Source organism: Stegostoma tigrinum, chromosome 26 (genome assembly GCF_030684315.1).
Source record: "Stegostoma tigrinum isolate sSteTig4 chromosome 26, sSteTig4.hap1, whole genome shotgun sequence".
Classification (NCBI taxonomy): Eukaryota; Metazoa; Chordata; class Chondrichthyes; order Orectolobiformes; family Stegostomatidae; genus Stegostoma; species Stegostoma tigrinum.
Genome location: NC_081379.1, coordinates 18,574,584 through 18,590,973, shown reverse-complemented (window position 1 = coordinate 18,590,973; position 16,390 = coordinate 18,574,584). Strand labels below are relative to the sequence as shown.

General features: G+C 40.8%; 1 protein-coding gene across 2 annotated transcripts in view; it reads right to left on the bottom strand.

Moving 5' to 3' along the window:
• Positions 1–3,040: 3,040 nt before the first annotated feature.
• The window catches only part of mn1b (meningioma 1b), a 143,972-nt gene continuing 130,622 nt past the window's right edge, over positions 3,041–16,390 (bottom strand). The window contains exons 2-3 of one of the 2 annotated variants that reach the window (XM_059655009.1): positions 6,587–6,753; positions 3,041–3,745 (exon numbers count right to left, since the gene is read on the bottom strand). In XM_059655009.1, coding sequence (XP_059510992.1) covers positions 6,587–6,753 — 167 coding nt within the window. In that variant the 3' untranslated portion in view covers positions 3,041–3,745. The remainder of the gene's footprint in view (positions 3,746–6,586; positions 6,754–16,390) is intronic. The other variant, XM_059655010.1, reaches the window with a different exon arrangement.

The following is a 16,390-nucleotide window of genomic DNA, read 5'->3' as shown; positions in this document are numbered from 1 at the left end:
GCTACAAGTTCCCTTCAAGCCATTCACCATCATGACTTGGAAATATATCACTGTGCATTCACTGTCACTAGGTCAAAATACTGGAATTCCCTAAGGGCATTATGGATATACCTACAGCACATGGGCCACAAAAATTTAAGGAGGCAACTCACCATCACATTCTCAAGGGCATCGAGAGATGGGCAATAAATTCTGACCAGGCAGCAACGCCCACGTCCTACTAGAGAATAAAAAAAATTCAGCACCTATGAGGACAACTCAAGGCGACTACAAAAAGAAATAAAGAAAGTGTTGTGTATAAATCACAATTCTCACAGTGATTTACACCCAATAAAATACTTTTGAACTGTATCTACTGTTGTAATATGGAAAACAAAACCACAGCTAATGTACACAGAGAAAGCTCCAGAAACATTATCATGACCGAATAATCTGTCGATTAAGAGGCAAATATTTGATTGAACAGAAGGGAAAACTGCCCTGCTCTTCTTTGAAATAAGTGCCACAGCATCTTTTAAACACACTGTAAAAGTTAGAAAGGGCCTCGGTTTAACATCTCTTCGGAAGGGCACCAGACTGAATTTAATGCAACCCACCATGGCAGGTAACATGGTGGCTAAGCCTATTGCAGCATGGGCCCTAATTCAGGTTCTTTGCAAAACCTGCCCTGATTAAGCAGGAGGATGGAAGAAGCTGCTGCCTATTAACACTGAGCCCAACACAATTTAAGTTTGCCAAGGGCACTTTCAACATCATGCGCCAGCATCAGGAACTAAGATGGCCAAAGAAAAGCAATCCCCAGTCCTTGCCTCCAAACCATATGCCCTGTCACTTGCTCGCATCTCCCACCCCCGATCAAAATCTCACCTTCACTCGCCTTTGGCCTGGATCCTTTTGTGATCCCAGGCATCTGAGTTTGAATGGATTCCACCAGTGCTGTTGGGCAAAGGAAAGCAGCCAGCTTCTGACTAGTCGATAGGTTTTGGTGAGCAGATTTCCATTGCTGGGATTCTGAATCTGAGGGAAAGGCTAATAGTAGCTACGTAAGTGTCTGAAGGGTGCTTAATACAGTCAGACCTCCTCCCAGGCTGACAGAGTTTTCCTGCTTCCCAAGTTTTCTAACTTGTGGGCAATACCACATCAGGCAGATTATATGCAGCACAGGACTGAGTTAAAATGACACTAAATCTTGCAGGGGAATTAGGCTGGCGTTTGGATTATTACCAAAAGATTAGGACTGAGGGGTAAATCTTACCTTCTCTGCCTGAAGGTTAGCATGCAGGTGGCACTTGCTCCCTTCTCGGATTTTCCTTCATATTGGCTATCCTCCAGTCCTCTGGCACTTCTTCTGTGGCCAGAGAGGAATCAAACATTGTTGCAAACACTCCTGCCATTTCCTTCCCTGCCTCACTCAATAATGTGGGATACATTTCACCTGACCCTGGAAACTTATCTACCTTTAAGCCTGCCAGAACGTCCATAGCCTCCTCTCTTTAATTTCTTTAAATGTATCACGGATACTCTCCCTAATTTCAACATCCAAATTTCCCCTCCCATTAGTGAACACTGAGCCAAAATGTTTATTTAGAACTCAGCTACATCCTCTGACTCCATGCACAAATTGCTACTCTGGTCCTTAATAGGCCCTGCTGTTTGCCACATCATCCTGTCACTCTGAACATACCTGTAAAACAACTTAAGATTTTCCTTTATTTTACCTGCAATGGCCTTGTATATCCAATTTTAGCCCTCCTGATCTCCCTTTCGAGATCCCCTTGCACATTCAATATTCCTTTTGGGCTTTTGTTGTTCTGAGGCCCCAATATCTGCCATAACCCTCCTTTTTTCTCTTAATGCAATGCTGTTTATCCTTGGATATCCAGGGTTCACAGGATCTGATGGTTCGACTCTTTTTTCTTTGTTGGAACATGTTGGTTCTGTATTCTCCATACTTCCTACTTGAATACTTCCCTCTGTTCTGAGGTAGTTTAACCTGAAAGTATTTGCTCCCAGTCAGTTGTGTGCAGTTCTGGTAGCCACACAATTCGAAGGACATGTAGGTTTTGGAGGCAGTTCAGGGGAGGTTTACCAGGATGTTGCCTGGATTAGACAGCGTTAGCTATAAGGAGAAATTGGATAAACCTGGAATGTGTTTGCTAAAACATCACAGGCTGAGGAACAACCTGATTGAAGTATGTAAAATTATGAGAAGCATGGATAGGGTGGATAGTCCTGTTCTTTTTCCCAGGGTGGAACCGACAAATACTAGGGGCAGAGCATTGATGTGAGAGGTGGGACATTTAAAGGAGTCATGCAAGGCAAGTTTTTTTTTACACAAAGGGTGACAGTTCCTGGAACACACTGCCTGGGGAGGTTGCTAGAAATAGCTACAATAGCAAAGATTAAGAAACTTTTGGATAGACACAGGAACGGACAGAGAAAAGAGGGATGCAGACCATATGCAGGCAAATGGGATTAGCTTTGAATGCCATTATCATTAGTTCAGACATGGTGGACTGAAGGGCCTGTTCTACGTTGTACGCTTCTGAGGCCTCAAAGGTAGTATTTATTACACATTCCTTGTCTAAGTCACCAGATCTGTGAAACTGTTGCTCTATGATCTTACAGTCTTCATCCACATGCACAACACATTAGGCGACCACATTTATTTTATGTTAGGATGAATTAACCTGTGGTGTGCTAAGTGCAAGTAAATGCAGCAGCCATTTTACGCACTGTCCATTAATGAGACTGGTATAAAAACATGCATTGCACCTTCCAAATCTTTTGCCAATTCCAATTTCAATGGAAGTCTGCTCTTCCTCATAATGCTTCAATACCGAAATAAGTAACCAATGGGGGTACAAAGCACCAGGTATGCCAGAATACAGTAATAAGTGAAATGTGTTGTATTTCAAGGACCAGGGAACTTTACTGTGTGGGACTCACATTTAAATCAAAGCAAGTTGACAGAAAGCAAAAGTGATAAAATCAATTGTTTATTTTATATCCTTTAATGGTAGTAGGAAAATTAGTTGCATTTTCATTTCCAGGCTATGTAAGAAACAATTTAAATATTACTTTACCAGCGAGTTAATTTATGAAGTGCACTATGCACAATGAAGATTATATCAGTATTTTAATGTGTTTCTGCTGTAGGTGCCTTTTAAGGGTCAGACACAGAGCTGAGTAACCCATCATTTACAGCAGCACTGTCACATTTATACCAGTTGATAATCCGCATCAACTAACATTGCAGGCTCCTGTTTGATATCATCCCATGGTGGAACAAGAGCTTATCGTTTTCCACGGAAGAGGTAACACAATGACTAACAATGTTACCATGAGAAGCTATTTATTCCAGCCTTTTTTCATGACGTTGTACATTGCAGCTGTTGTAACATCAATAGTTAGAACTTCAGCCCACCTGTCCCATGTGCAAGGACAGCTGATACAGAGAGTCCTGAGGATGTATTGAGAGTAAGGCACTCATCTATCCAATCTCCAGAGCTGCTATCTTATTTTCTATTTCATTTGCCATCAAGCTGATCTGCCAGTATCCTGTACTTTGCAGAATTGATTTGAAGGAGATGTCCTCCACTCAACAAGTTTGGCCACCTCCTGGAAGCAAAGATACTTCTTTCCACTTCCATCTGATTGTGAAAATCCTTGGTCTCCTTTGCTGCGGCGTAGGCAGTCGTTTCTTCACCAAAGAAAATTACCCTGTAGAATGTCGTCAGATCTGCTAATAGATATTAACATCAAATAATGAATTTATGGTTTTCAAGGCTTTGTGAACTCTGAACTTTTTAAGAGGATTTGATTCAAAAATCAATTATCTATTCAAATAGGTTGACTATAGATAGAGCATGGGAAATTGTTTTAATATATTTTAAAATGTCACTGTCTCTTGTTAAATAAATGCCAGTGTAATTGATAGAATGTTAGCTTTATCTTGCAAATGGATTTACAAGAAGAATTTAAGATTTTGAATTTAAGATGTGGAATATCATTGTTAATCTCCACATTTCATCATTTCGAATACTTTATGGACACCTTACGGATGGAGAAATTGTCATTGCATTGGTTACGCAAGTTCAAAGCCAGATAATGGGATTTCAAATCCAACTATACCAGTTTGAGAAATTGAATTTAATTCTCAAAAAATCAGCAATAAAATGCTGACAAAGAAAATGCAAGTGTCCATGAAGCTGCCATAATGTCATAAAGTCTTGACATTTCAACAAAGTTTTGGAGGGATTAAAACCTGCCATACTTGCCTGATCTAAATGTGACTCCTGCCTCCCGTTAATGTGAGTGGCTCATAACTGCCTTCCAAAGTAGTCTAACAAGCCATCTAGATGAACACACTCTACTACTACCCTCTTTCGATAACCAGGAATAGGCAATAAATTCTTGAATTAACAGTGGTGCCAACACTCTGAGAATGTTTTTGTCTTAATAGCTCAGCACTGTCCAACACAGTTAAAACTGCTTAATTAATCGTGTTCGCATCCTTACATACATTTGGGTACATGAATGTCCTTGTTGCCGCTTATTCACAACCTTTTGTTTTAATTTCTGAAATGATAGAGGAAGGCAGCAATTACTCAAATACTGTTTGAAATATTGTTTCCCCACCAATTCAAAGGGAAGTATTTGCTGTTCCCGTAACTGGGATATAGTACCTAGGTAAAATTGCCATTGTCCCAGACTACCATAGGGCTGTTCTAGCATTCTAAAGAAAGACTATAGGGAGTTTAACCTCAGGTGAGGAAAGAACTTGAGAAGAAGAATCTTTCATTATAATCTCAGCTGATGTGGTAATTGAACCCATACTGTTGTGTTGCTCTATGTTGCAAATCAGCCATCCAGCCTACTGAGCTAACAAACACTAAGAGTCTCAACCAATACTGAAGGTCTCTGTTAGCTCAGCTATCTAATTTGCATTGCAGAGGAAACACCAACATTGTTGGTTCAATTCCCACATTGGCTAAAGCTACCATGAAAGTCTTTTCTTCTCACCTTGCCTTAGGTTAAATCACCACCTGTCATCTCTGTCTGATAAGAGAGCAGCCGTGTGTTCTGGTAAGTCTATGGCAAATCTACATCTTATTAGATATAGACATAAACCTCAAAGTTTTCTACCTGATCTTCCATGGAAAATCACTCACTGTTATGGGGAAGATTGTTTAAACATATTTTGGTTTGCTCTTGTGATATTGGTGGAATAGGAGCAGCATCAACCTGTGATTTTATCCATATTATTTGGTTCCTGAGATGGGTTTAAAATGTGCACTGGGGTTTGATGACTGTTTGTATAGTTCTTGGTGGATAGCTGTTCAATGGATAGGATGGCTTGTAATAGTTACTTCTGAATTGTTTTCTGTGTGATCACCATAGGTTAGTGATGCATACTGTTCATGAAAGCTGTAAATGGTATGCTTATACAAATTATAAATTGCACATGGACAATCACCAATATGCTGGATATAAATGGCTTCTTATGCAATTAAAATGGATGACTAGTTGTGCGCTGGCTACAAATAGGTGACTCGGGGATATGGATGATTGAATGTGCAATGAGCATGGATAGCTAAGTGCAATCTTCTACCATTAAACTTTCCTGGATGAACATTTCCTACTGAAATGTTGATCTCACTTCAGTGCATACATCCTGAGACAGGTGAGTTTCTTTGATTAACCTAAGTTGGCATCCAATAAGGGAAACAATCAGGAGGAGATTAGCTGTCTGATTTAATTGCTCTTCAATCTTGTTACACATCAGGCCTCAAAATCCCTAACAACAAACACAGAAATGCATAGACATGAGAGAAGGGAATAGATGTATGTGCAACTGAGTTGGGGAAGTTCTGGAGCTAGTTCTAATGAAGTGTACCTGCTAGCATGGACTAGTTAGGCCAAAGTGATTCTTTCTGAGCTATACTCCACCTATTTCTATGACCCTATGGCACTATGACATATCAAAAATGCCCATATGTGCAATTAGGGCTGATATGAGGGTGCAGATTTATAGTAGGGCAATTGATTCCTAACTTATTTCTACATTGCTCCTTACTCGTACATGTATCTATGGAACTCTCAAGGTATAACATAAAATGAGTACAAGATATAAGCCTTAAAATTTAAACAGTTGTTGCATAAGGTGTCACACGACAGTAAAGACAGTGGTACAGCATACTATCTCCTCTGAGGAAGAAATCTTCTGACTTGTCGGCTTTTACTGTCAGGTATTATTTTTGGTACAATGCGTCTTTGAAGGCCAGTGATGTCCGTAAATTAATATTAACAAGCTCTGCCTAACCAGAACCAAACAGTTAGACTTCTCTCACTTTTCTTTGTGATTAAACAATGTTCATTGAACCAGATATAAATTTATGATGCTCTTTAAAATTTAACAGCTAACATTGTACTTTATTTTTATTTCATACTTTACGATCGTGACACCCGATGGAATTAGGAAAGAAATCCTCCTGTTGTAAGCATATGAGGCCTGTAAGTCATGCTACAGCACAGTCAAGCAGCTGAAATAGTTCCAAATGTAGTAGTATTTGACAATTTATACCTATCTCTTTAGATTCTCAATCCTCAGGAAATCTGCCAATGGATATCCTTTATCCTGGCTGCCTCCTTGAAAATCGTGTCCATGGTGCCACCAGAGCCACCTCCAGGTTCCTGACTGGGAATTCAGCCCAAGATCAGGATTGAGGCCCTGGAGCGGTCCCCCATGACCTAAAACACACAGAAGGAATGGTATTAGTCATCACCTATGGAGAGGAAGTATAAGGGAAGCATACAGTGAAGTCAGGTGGAAGGTACATGTCTTGCCTAAGAGCTATCATCATTAATTTGTCTCTAAACTCAGGAAACAATAGATTATAATGTGTGAATTAGTCTCATTGCACACCTTCAGGCTGCGTGCATTGAAATGTCAATTGAACTGCTCATAGTTGGGTCTCGGAAAGTTGAGCTGTTCCACTGAAGTCCTCAGGGAGGAACCGTTGCTTGAGGACCTCAGCTGTCAGTACCTGAATCTGCCAGGAATTACTTTGAATGAATGGTTGCAGAGAATGCCCTGATGGTGGTGACATGTGTGAGTAATCGTGAAAGAAATATCTCTTGAATGCAGTCTCTTGCCTTGTAGCATGAATGTTCAGAATGTGTAAAAGGCAAAACTAGACCACCTTCATCAACAGATCATGGCTGAAAGTGGTACTGTGGAGCTTGAGGGATGAGATGAGAAAACCATGCTTCAATAATTCCTCAAGCTGACTGAGCAAGATTTTATTCTTATTCTCATCATTCGATGCTGTTGAAGTGAATTCAGTACTGTTAACTGCTTATTACTCAAAATAGAGTTACTTGTCCATAATAAAGGAGTTGATATAAAATTAATTGTTTGAATCTCTAATATCAGAAATACACCCTTTCAATAGCATCAAAGCAATTCTAATTATACTCAGATTTGACATTTTTCGTGATAGTGACCACAAAATCTCTATTCAGCCTCCTCATGCTCTCTGGAATCCATAAGAAATTTATGTATATCTACAACTCTTCGCCAATTCGATAGAGTTCAATAAGGATCAAGTCTGGAGCAACCCCAGGCAAACCTTTAAAGGAGATGCCAACCTAGGAAAGCTACAACCCAGGACCACATTCATGCTAAACAATCCAAGTAGCACGTTAAGGGATCCCATAACCATTGAATCAAATCAAAGCTTTGAAATCCTGCCCGAAACCAGCCATGAATGGTAACACACAGTTAAACAAGTATTGGAGGGAGATTCCACATGACTCCACATCCTCAATACGGTCCAACACAGCAGTGCAAAAGGCACAGCTGTAGCATTTAAAACTATATGCATCAATAAATGTTGAGTGTATGATTCATTATAACCACCTCCTGAGGCTTTCACCATCACTGATACCAGTATTCACCAATTCAAACCTCTCCATGTGATAACAACAAATGCCCAAAGGCATTGGATACAGCAAACACTAAGGGACTGACAACATTCTGGCTGTAGTACTGAGGGCTTGTACTCGAGAGTTAATTAACTCATGGCTAAGTTGTTGTAGTGAGGCTATAACGCGGGTACGCCTGTCCATATGTAGCAAATAAATCCAATCTAGTTAATTGGTGGCCTATAACCCTATTCTCCATCTTTGGCAATGTAATAGAAGGTGTCATTGATAGTGCTCGATGTGCCACACTTATTCATCAACAACCTACTCACCAATACTGAGTTTGGGGGCACATGATTCTGGTCGTCATATCAGTCCTTGTACAAAAGAGCTGAAATCCTGAACAGAAGTGATGTTTACTGCCTGTGACATCTTTTGACATAGCGTGGCATCAAAGTGTCCCAGCAAGACTTAAGTCAATGGGAATCGGGGGGAGAATACAGTCCACTTGTTGAAGTCATATCAACCGTAAAGGAAGGTGATCGTGATTGCTGGAGACTAGTCATCTCTGCTCCAGGACATCTCTACAAGAGTTCCTCAGTTTATTGTGCCAAGCAAAACCATCTTCAGCTGCTTTATCAACAACCATCCTCTCCATCAAAATTTCAGAACTGGTGGTGTCAGCTGCTGATTATGTAAAGGAAAGGGAGTTTTACCTGTAGGATAGCTACAGAGTTGTGCAAAAATTGGAACTGGTATCTATGTCTACCGGGTTGCAAGTAAAACATCCTCTCTTGACAACTGTTCCAATGGCCAGGGGTTCCTTGAGGGAGTCTCTGTGGTGTATTCCGACCCAGGATTCCAGCGGCCTGGCATGATGGTCTGATTCAGCAGCAGCTTCAGAGACAACATGGGTCCTTGAGGCAGCTTTTGCGGCATCTTCAGAGGCATGGTGGTCCAGCCTGGGATTCCAACAGCCTGAGATTCAATAGCTTCCATGTCGGCTTTTTACAGCAGTGAAGAATACAGTTCCTGTCTTTTTCTCAAACGTGGGAACCCATGAGCCATAAAGTGAACAAAGATGGGCTTTAATTTTTTTATATATAATTTCTGTTACTGATATAGGCCCCGGTGTAGGGTGACTTAAACACTTTATAGTTTTGACAGCCATGAAAGCGATCACAGAATATTGTGCAGCTGGATAGACGTTTCAAAAGACACAATACAGAAGTCTCAGAGCTTCAAGGCAACAGTGAAGATCTGGTCAGGTGGGCATTGCCACACCCACACAGGCAGAAGTCGATTGTATGCAACCAATCATTTCAATTGTGCACATTAGACATTCAAATGAACTTGACATGTTTAGAGAAAAAAAATTAAATACTCAGCAAAGGAGATGTAAAAGAACCTCAATTAGCTAATAAAATAGGGTGGCACAGTGGCACAGCAATTAGACATAACAAGATGTAGAGCTGGATGAACACAGCAGGCCAAGCAGCATCAGAGGAGCAGGAAGGCTGACGTTTTGGGCCTGGACCCTTCTTCAGAAATGTTTTCTGAAGAAGGGTCTAGGCCCAAACTTCAGCTTTCCTGCTCCTCTGACGCTGCTTGGCCTGCTGTGTTCATCCAGCTCTACACCTTGTTGTCTCAGATTCTCCAGCATCTGCAGTTCCTACTATCTCTGGCACAGCAATTAGCACTGTTGCCTAACAGCACCAGTCACTTGGGTTCAATTCCGCTCTCAGGCGACTGTCTGTGTGGAGCTTACACATTCTCCTCATGTCTGTTTGGGTTTCCTCTGGGTGCTCCGGTTTCCTCCCACAGTCCAAAGATATGCAAGTCAGGTGGATTGGCCGTGCTAAATTGCCCATAGTGGCTAGCAAAGGGTGGGTCTGGGTGGGGTGCTGTTCAGAGGGTTGGTGTGAACTCGATGGGCCGAATAGCCTGCTTCCACATTGTAGTGATTCTATGATAATTCACACTTAACATCATGAAATTGCCTACAGTGCTTCATAGGTGTATTAAAATTAAAGTACGACACTAAAGTAATGAAGGAGAAAGACTAGAACTAAGAAGTGATATTAAAAAAATCTGGACATAATTTAAAAAAATGAAAAACAGTAATCAGGATACTGGGAATTAAAACTGCAATGGTAATACAAAAAGAATGTTTCCTTATAATGTACAAAGAAGGGAGAGATGATTGCAGTCAGTCATGAAAATTCTTCCTTGAATATTGATAAAGAGAAGAGGTCAACAGGATGTTCTCAACATTTTATCTCAGAAGGGGAAGTATGTAAGTTCTTTACGCAGAGAGTGGTAAGGGCGTGGAACGCCCTGCCTGCCAACCTAGTTAACGCAACCACATTAGGGGCATTTAAACAGTCCTTGGATAAGCATATGGAAGATGATGGGATAGTGTAGGGGGAGGGGCTTAGATTAGTTCACAGGTCTTTGTTCTATGTTCTATGAGCCATAAAAAGAGAATTAGATCAGATATCAAATTGCTTAGTCATAGAGACAGGTTAAAGGAATCTCGAAAAGAACAAATAGTGATGATGTTGAGGCAAGGACCAAAAAAATTCCTGAAGAAATGCCATGCCGAAGAGGGACCTATCCAACAAAATAAAGGATCTCAAACATACAGGGAATACACATTACCACAGAGCTTTATCCCCTCACTATGAAAGCATACTACCTGACCATTTTTATTTGCCGTTAAGATATATTATTCTGTTTCACATTTGCCTCTTCGGTTTAGCTTTTCTTCGGGAAGATTTTTTTAGTATTGATAATCCACTTGATGGTAAGTTCTTTTTGACTTTGAACAGGAACTAAACTACTTTTTTTGGTTTAGGTGACTTAAGGTGTTAGCATTTTGCACATGCATTAATAATTTTCTACAATTCATACACAAAAATCTATTTGCTGATTTCCAATTTAATATTCCATTCATTAAATTTTGGAATGTCAGGTAATTTCACTCAACTTCTCCAAATGCCAATCAACTGAACTCTTGGAGGATAAAATCAAGCTTATGTGTGAGAATTCACAGAATCTTCATCATTATACTCATCCGATGCGATGAGGAATCACAAAGCTACCAGATTACAATACTGAGAAGAGAGCATTATTCATCAAACTTCAACCCATTACAACCCCACTGACTTACATGTAATCCAAGGACTAAAGATTTAGTGTTGAATTTGCTGGAGTGGAGCGTCTCATGGCATGCACATTAGTTAGATCTTTTACCTCACCTTTCAACTTGAAAATGAGTTTTTTGACACAAATTGCTGGAAGTACAAACTAATACTGGACATTTATAACCTTGGTGAGCGGTGGGACTGATAGTAAAGTCACTTACTCAAATTTAAGGAAGAAGAATAAAATGAAGGAGAAGGAAACAGGTGGATTAGATGCAAATCCTATATAAAATGAGAAATAGAGTGAAAACGAAAGACAAAGAAGCCATCAAAAAAGTTTTAGAACTTTAAATTTTAAATATCTCTGGGAACAAGTTCCTACCAGCACCTTTCAATGTTTCCCTTAGTGATTGTGAGAGGTCGAGTTTCATGATGATATAAAAATGCACATTACTATGTTTTGAATCCCATCATCCAATTTAGTGCAGGACTTTAATGGACTGAAAATGTTTCAAAAAGAGACCAAAGCACTGACCTAAAAGTAACCCATCAAGATCACCTGAACAACACAGTTTGCCTAACTTTCATGAAACCTGATGTAATTTAGATCAAAGACAGTCTGAGTTGAAATTAATGGTTTACTCAAGAGCAATGAAACTGGTCAGCAAGGCCATACTGAGAAGCATGAAAGGCTCCTCATCTCCTACTTTTTTTGGACCATTATACATGCTGAAAACATAACTTTACCAGGCACACGATGTGCATGAGCTGCAATTTCAAGGACCCTTGTTTTTTGTTGCCCAGAGGAGATGGAATCCAGAATCCAGAACAGAACACAGGCTGAAAAGACCATTTCTCTCAAGAAAGACAAGCATATAGTGACAACAGTGTTTGGAAGAAAATCAGAGAAGCTGAAAACTTAAAAATAACTGCAATATTCATTGCTACTAATGGCCAAAGAAACCAAATAACCATCTGTGGTGTCAGGTTAAAAGCTCACAGCTCAGAAACATCCAAAAGACTCTGAACTCTGTGTTAATTTTTTTTTGTGTTTGACACTATTTCCTTTCAACTTTGTGCCCAGATGCGTATGTATGTGTGAATCCTTGTGACTGAATGAAAGCTATATACATGGTGTAGTACTTTTCTCAGAATATAAGAGATAACAAATTTCTCCTTTCTATAATTCAAGAAAACCTTGTGATCGATTCCTTAGTATTTACTGGAAAAGTTAGTCCAACTACATTTAGAATTGAGAAAAGTGCCCACATGCTAAAATTACTTGAACCTTTCTTGGGATTTGAGAATTTGCAAAGATGAAAGCGAGTTCCTCATTTCTCATTTAATCATAACAAGCAGTAACAAATTGACTACTGGAGACCAGTAATGGAGTCTAGGGATCGAGGTCCAAATCCCGCAATAGCAGATAGTGAAATATGAACTAAATTTTTATTTAAATCTGAAATTATGAGTTTAATTATGACCATTAAAACCATTATGAGAAAGCTTGTCTGGTTCATTAGTAGTCTTTGGGGAAGGAAACTTCTGTCCTTACCTGGCCTGCCTACATGTGACTCCAGACCCGTAGCAACACGGTTGATTTTTAACATTCCTCTGGGCAATCAAGGATTGGCAATAAATGCTGGCAGAGCCAATGACACTCATATCCCATAAATGATTTTAAAAGAAGTTTTTTTTAATTCTCTTTTGGGACATGGGCATTGATAGCTGGGTCTTTATTTGTTGCCTGTCCCTAGTTACCCCTGGAAGATGGCAATGAGCAGCCTTCTTGAATCATTGAAGTGTATGTGCTGCAGCTAGACCCATAATGCCCTTAGGGAGGGAATTCCAGTATTTTGACCCAGTGACTGTGAAAGAACGATGATATATTTCCAAGTCAGGGTGGTAAGTGGCTTGAGGAGGATCTTAAGACCATAAGACCATAAGACATAGGAGTAGAAGTAAGGCCATTTGGCCCATTGAGTCCGTTCTGCCATTTAAATCATGGCTGATGGGCATTTCAACTCCACTTCCCTGCACTCTCCCCGTAGCCCTTGATTCCTTGTGCGATCAAGAATTTGTCGATCTCTGCCTTGAAGGCATCTAATGTCCCGGCCTCCAATGCACTCCGTGGCAATGAATTCCACAAGCCCACTGCTCTCTGGCTGAAGAAATGTCTCCTCATTTCCATTTTAAATTTACCCCCTCTAATTCGAAGGCTGTGCCCACGGGTCCCAGTCTCCACGCCTAACGGAAACAGCTTCCCAGCGTCTACTCTTTCTAAACCATACATTATCTTGTAAATTTCTATGAGATCTCCCCTCAACCTTCTAAACTCTAATGAATACAATCCCAGGATCCTTAGCCGTTCATCATACGTTAAACCGAGCATTCCAGGGATCATTCGTGTGAATCTCCGCTGGACACGCTCCAGGGCTTGTAGGTCTTTCCTGAGGTGTGGGGCCCAAAATTGGACACAGTATTATAAATGGGGCCTAACTGGAGCTTTATAAAGTCTCAGAAGCACATCGCTGCTTTTATATTCCAACCCTCTTGAGATAAACGACAACATTACATTTGCATTCTTAATTACGGACTCTACCTGCAAGTTAACTTTTAGAGAATCATGGACCAACACTCCCAGATCCCTTTGCACTTCTGCTTTACAAATTTGCTCACCATTTAGAAAATAGTCCATGCCTGTATTCTTTTTTCCAAAGTGCAAAACTTTGCATCTTGCAAATGATGGTGCTCCTATGTATCTGCTGCTTTTGTCCTGGATAGAAGTGGTCATGGGTTAGGAAGGTGAATTTTTGTAGTGCATCTTGTAGTTGGTATACTTTGCTGCTACTGGGCGTCAGTGGTGGAGGGAATGGATTGTGGATTTGGTGCCAGTCAAACAGGCTGCTTCGTCCTGGATGGTGTCAAGTTTCTTGAATATTTTTGAAGCTGTATTCATCCAAGCAAATTTTCTTCATTCATTCATGGGATGAGGGCATTGCTGGCTAGGCAGCATTTATTGCCTAATCCTAATTGCCCAGAAGGCAGTTAAGTGTCAGCCACATTGGTGTGAGTCTGGAATCATATGTAGGCCAGATCAGATAAGGATGGCAGTCTCCTTCCCTAAAGGACATTCGTGAACCAGATGGGATTTTCCAACAATTGGCAATGGATTCACAGTCATCATTAGATTCTTAATTCCAGATATTTACTGAATTCAAATTCCACCATCTGCCAAGGCAGGCTTCAAACCTGGGTCCCCAGAACATTATCTGGGTCTCTGGATTAACAGCCCAGTAATAATACCACTAGACTATCGCCTCCCTGTTAGGGAGTATTCCATCACGGACATGACTTGTGCGTTGTAGATGATTGACAGAACTTGGGGAGTCAGAAATTGAGTTACTCACTATAATATTCCGAGCCATTGATTTGCTGTCGGCTGCTGTGTTTATGTGGTGAGTCCAGTTGATTTTCTGATCAACGGCAACCCCATTGTTGGTATTGGGGCAGTCGGTGATGGTAACACCATTGAATGGCAAGAGGCAGTGATTAGACTGTCTTTTATTGGAGAAGGTCATTGTCTGGTATTTGTGTGGTACAAATGTTACTTGCCATTTGTCAGCCCAAGCCTGGATATTGTAAAAATCTTGTTGCTTTTAAACATGGACTGCTTCAGTGTCTGAGGAGTTGCAAATGGTGCTGAACATTGTTCACTGAGGATCGCACATCGCCACTTCTGACCTTATGACGGGAGGATGGTTATTGATGAAGCAGCTGAAGGTCGTCGGGCCTAGGGTACTACCCAGGGGAACTCCTGCAGAGATGCCCTGGAGCTGAGATGACTGACCTCCAACAATCACAACCACCTTGCTATATGTCAGGCCTAACTCCAACCAGTGTTTGCACCCGACACCCATTGATTACAGTTTTTCTAGGGCTCCTTAATGCCACAATTGGTCAAACAAAACTTTGATATCAAGGGCTGTCATTCTGACCTCACCTCTGCAATTCAACTCTTTTGTCCATTTTTGAACCAAGGCTGTAATGAGGTCAGGAACTGAGCAGCTCTGACTGAACCCAAACTGGGCAACATTGAACAGGTTATTGCTGAGCAGGTGCTGCTTGATAGCACTGTTGATGGCACCTTCCATCACTTTGTTGATGGTTGAGAGTTGGCAAATGGGGCAGTAATTGGACAAGGTGAATTTGTCCTGCTTTTTGTATGCAGGACTTACCTTGGGCAATTTTGCACATTGTCGGTTAGATGCTAGTGTTTTAACCGTACTGGAACAGCTTGGCTCGGGAGTGACAAGTTCTGGAACACAAGATTTCAGAACTATTGCTGGAGCGTTGGCCTGAAAAAGTGTCCTTTTTACATTGCCAATTACCAGCACTAATTTTCTGCAGACTATTTCATTTATTTTAACAAAACAAATGTAGTAAATGCACATGGAAGATGAAAGCAAGCTTTTGTTTCCAACAGGCTTATGATGCAAAGCATCTGGGATTTGTGCAAACTCACAATTCACAGATAATTCTCCACCCACCACCAAGTACTATGAAATTTACACACTAGTGGCCACGAACCTCATTAAACTCATTGCTTCCTTCTCAGTAACTTCTGGACCAAAGCTCAGGTGATGTTTAAATATATAGAACTGTATCAGTACTAATCTCCACGTACTAGACAACGAATCAGTGAATAATTGCTCAAATTGTAAATTTGCTAATTATTCAGTGGCATTCCTGGAGAATTTTTGAGATTTTTTATATTAGAAAATACAAATTGATTTCCAATGGCATTCCAGACAATGATGGAGACCAAGAAGGATATCCCCTTGAACAGGTATAAGAGATAATGGAAACTGCAGATGCTGGAGAATTCCAAGATAATAAAATGTGAGGCTGGATGAACACAGCAGGCCAAGCAGCATCTCAGGAGCACAAAAGCTGACGTTTCGGGCCTAGACCCTTCATCTGCTCTCTGATGAAGGGTCTAGGCCCGAAACGTCAGCTTTTATGCTCCTGAGATGCTGCTTGGCCTGCTGTGTTCATCCAGCCTCACATTTTATTATCCCCTTGAACAGGTCATGGGTCATTATTGGAACAAGGAAGGGAAAGAAAGGAAGGGATTGGACAGAGAAGAGATGATAGAAAAACCTGGAGGAAGAGAAAAATTAAGGGAGTAAAGTGGAGGGACTGAAGTCAGTCAAATTCAGTCAATGGGGTTAGGGGGAAAAGAAGGGTGTTGAGGTATAGGAGGCCAATCAGAAGTGGTCAAGACAGGAGTCCTGAGGAAAGGGAATCCAGCT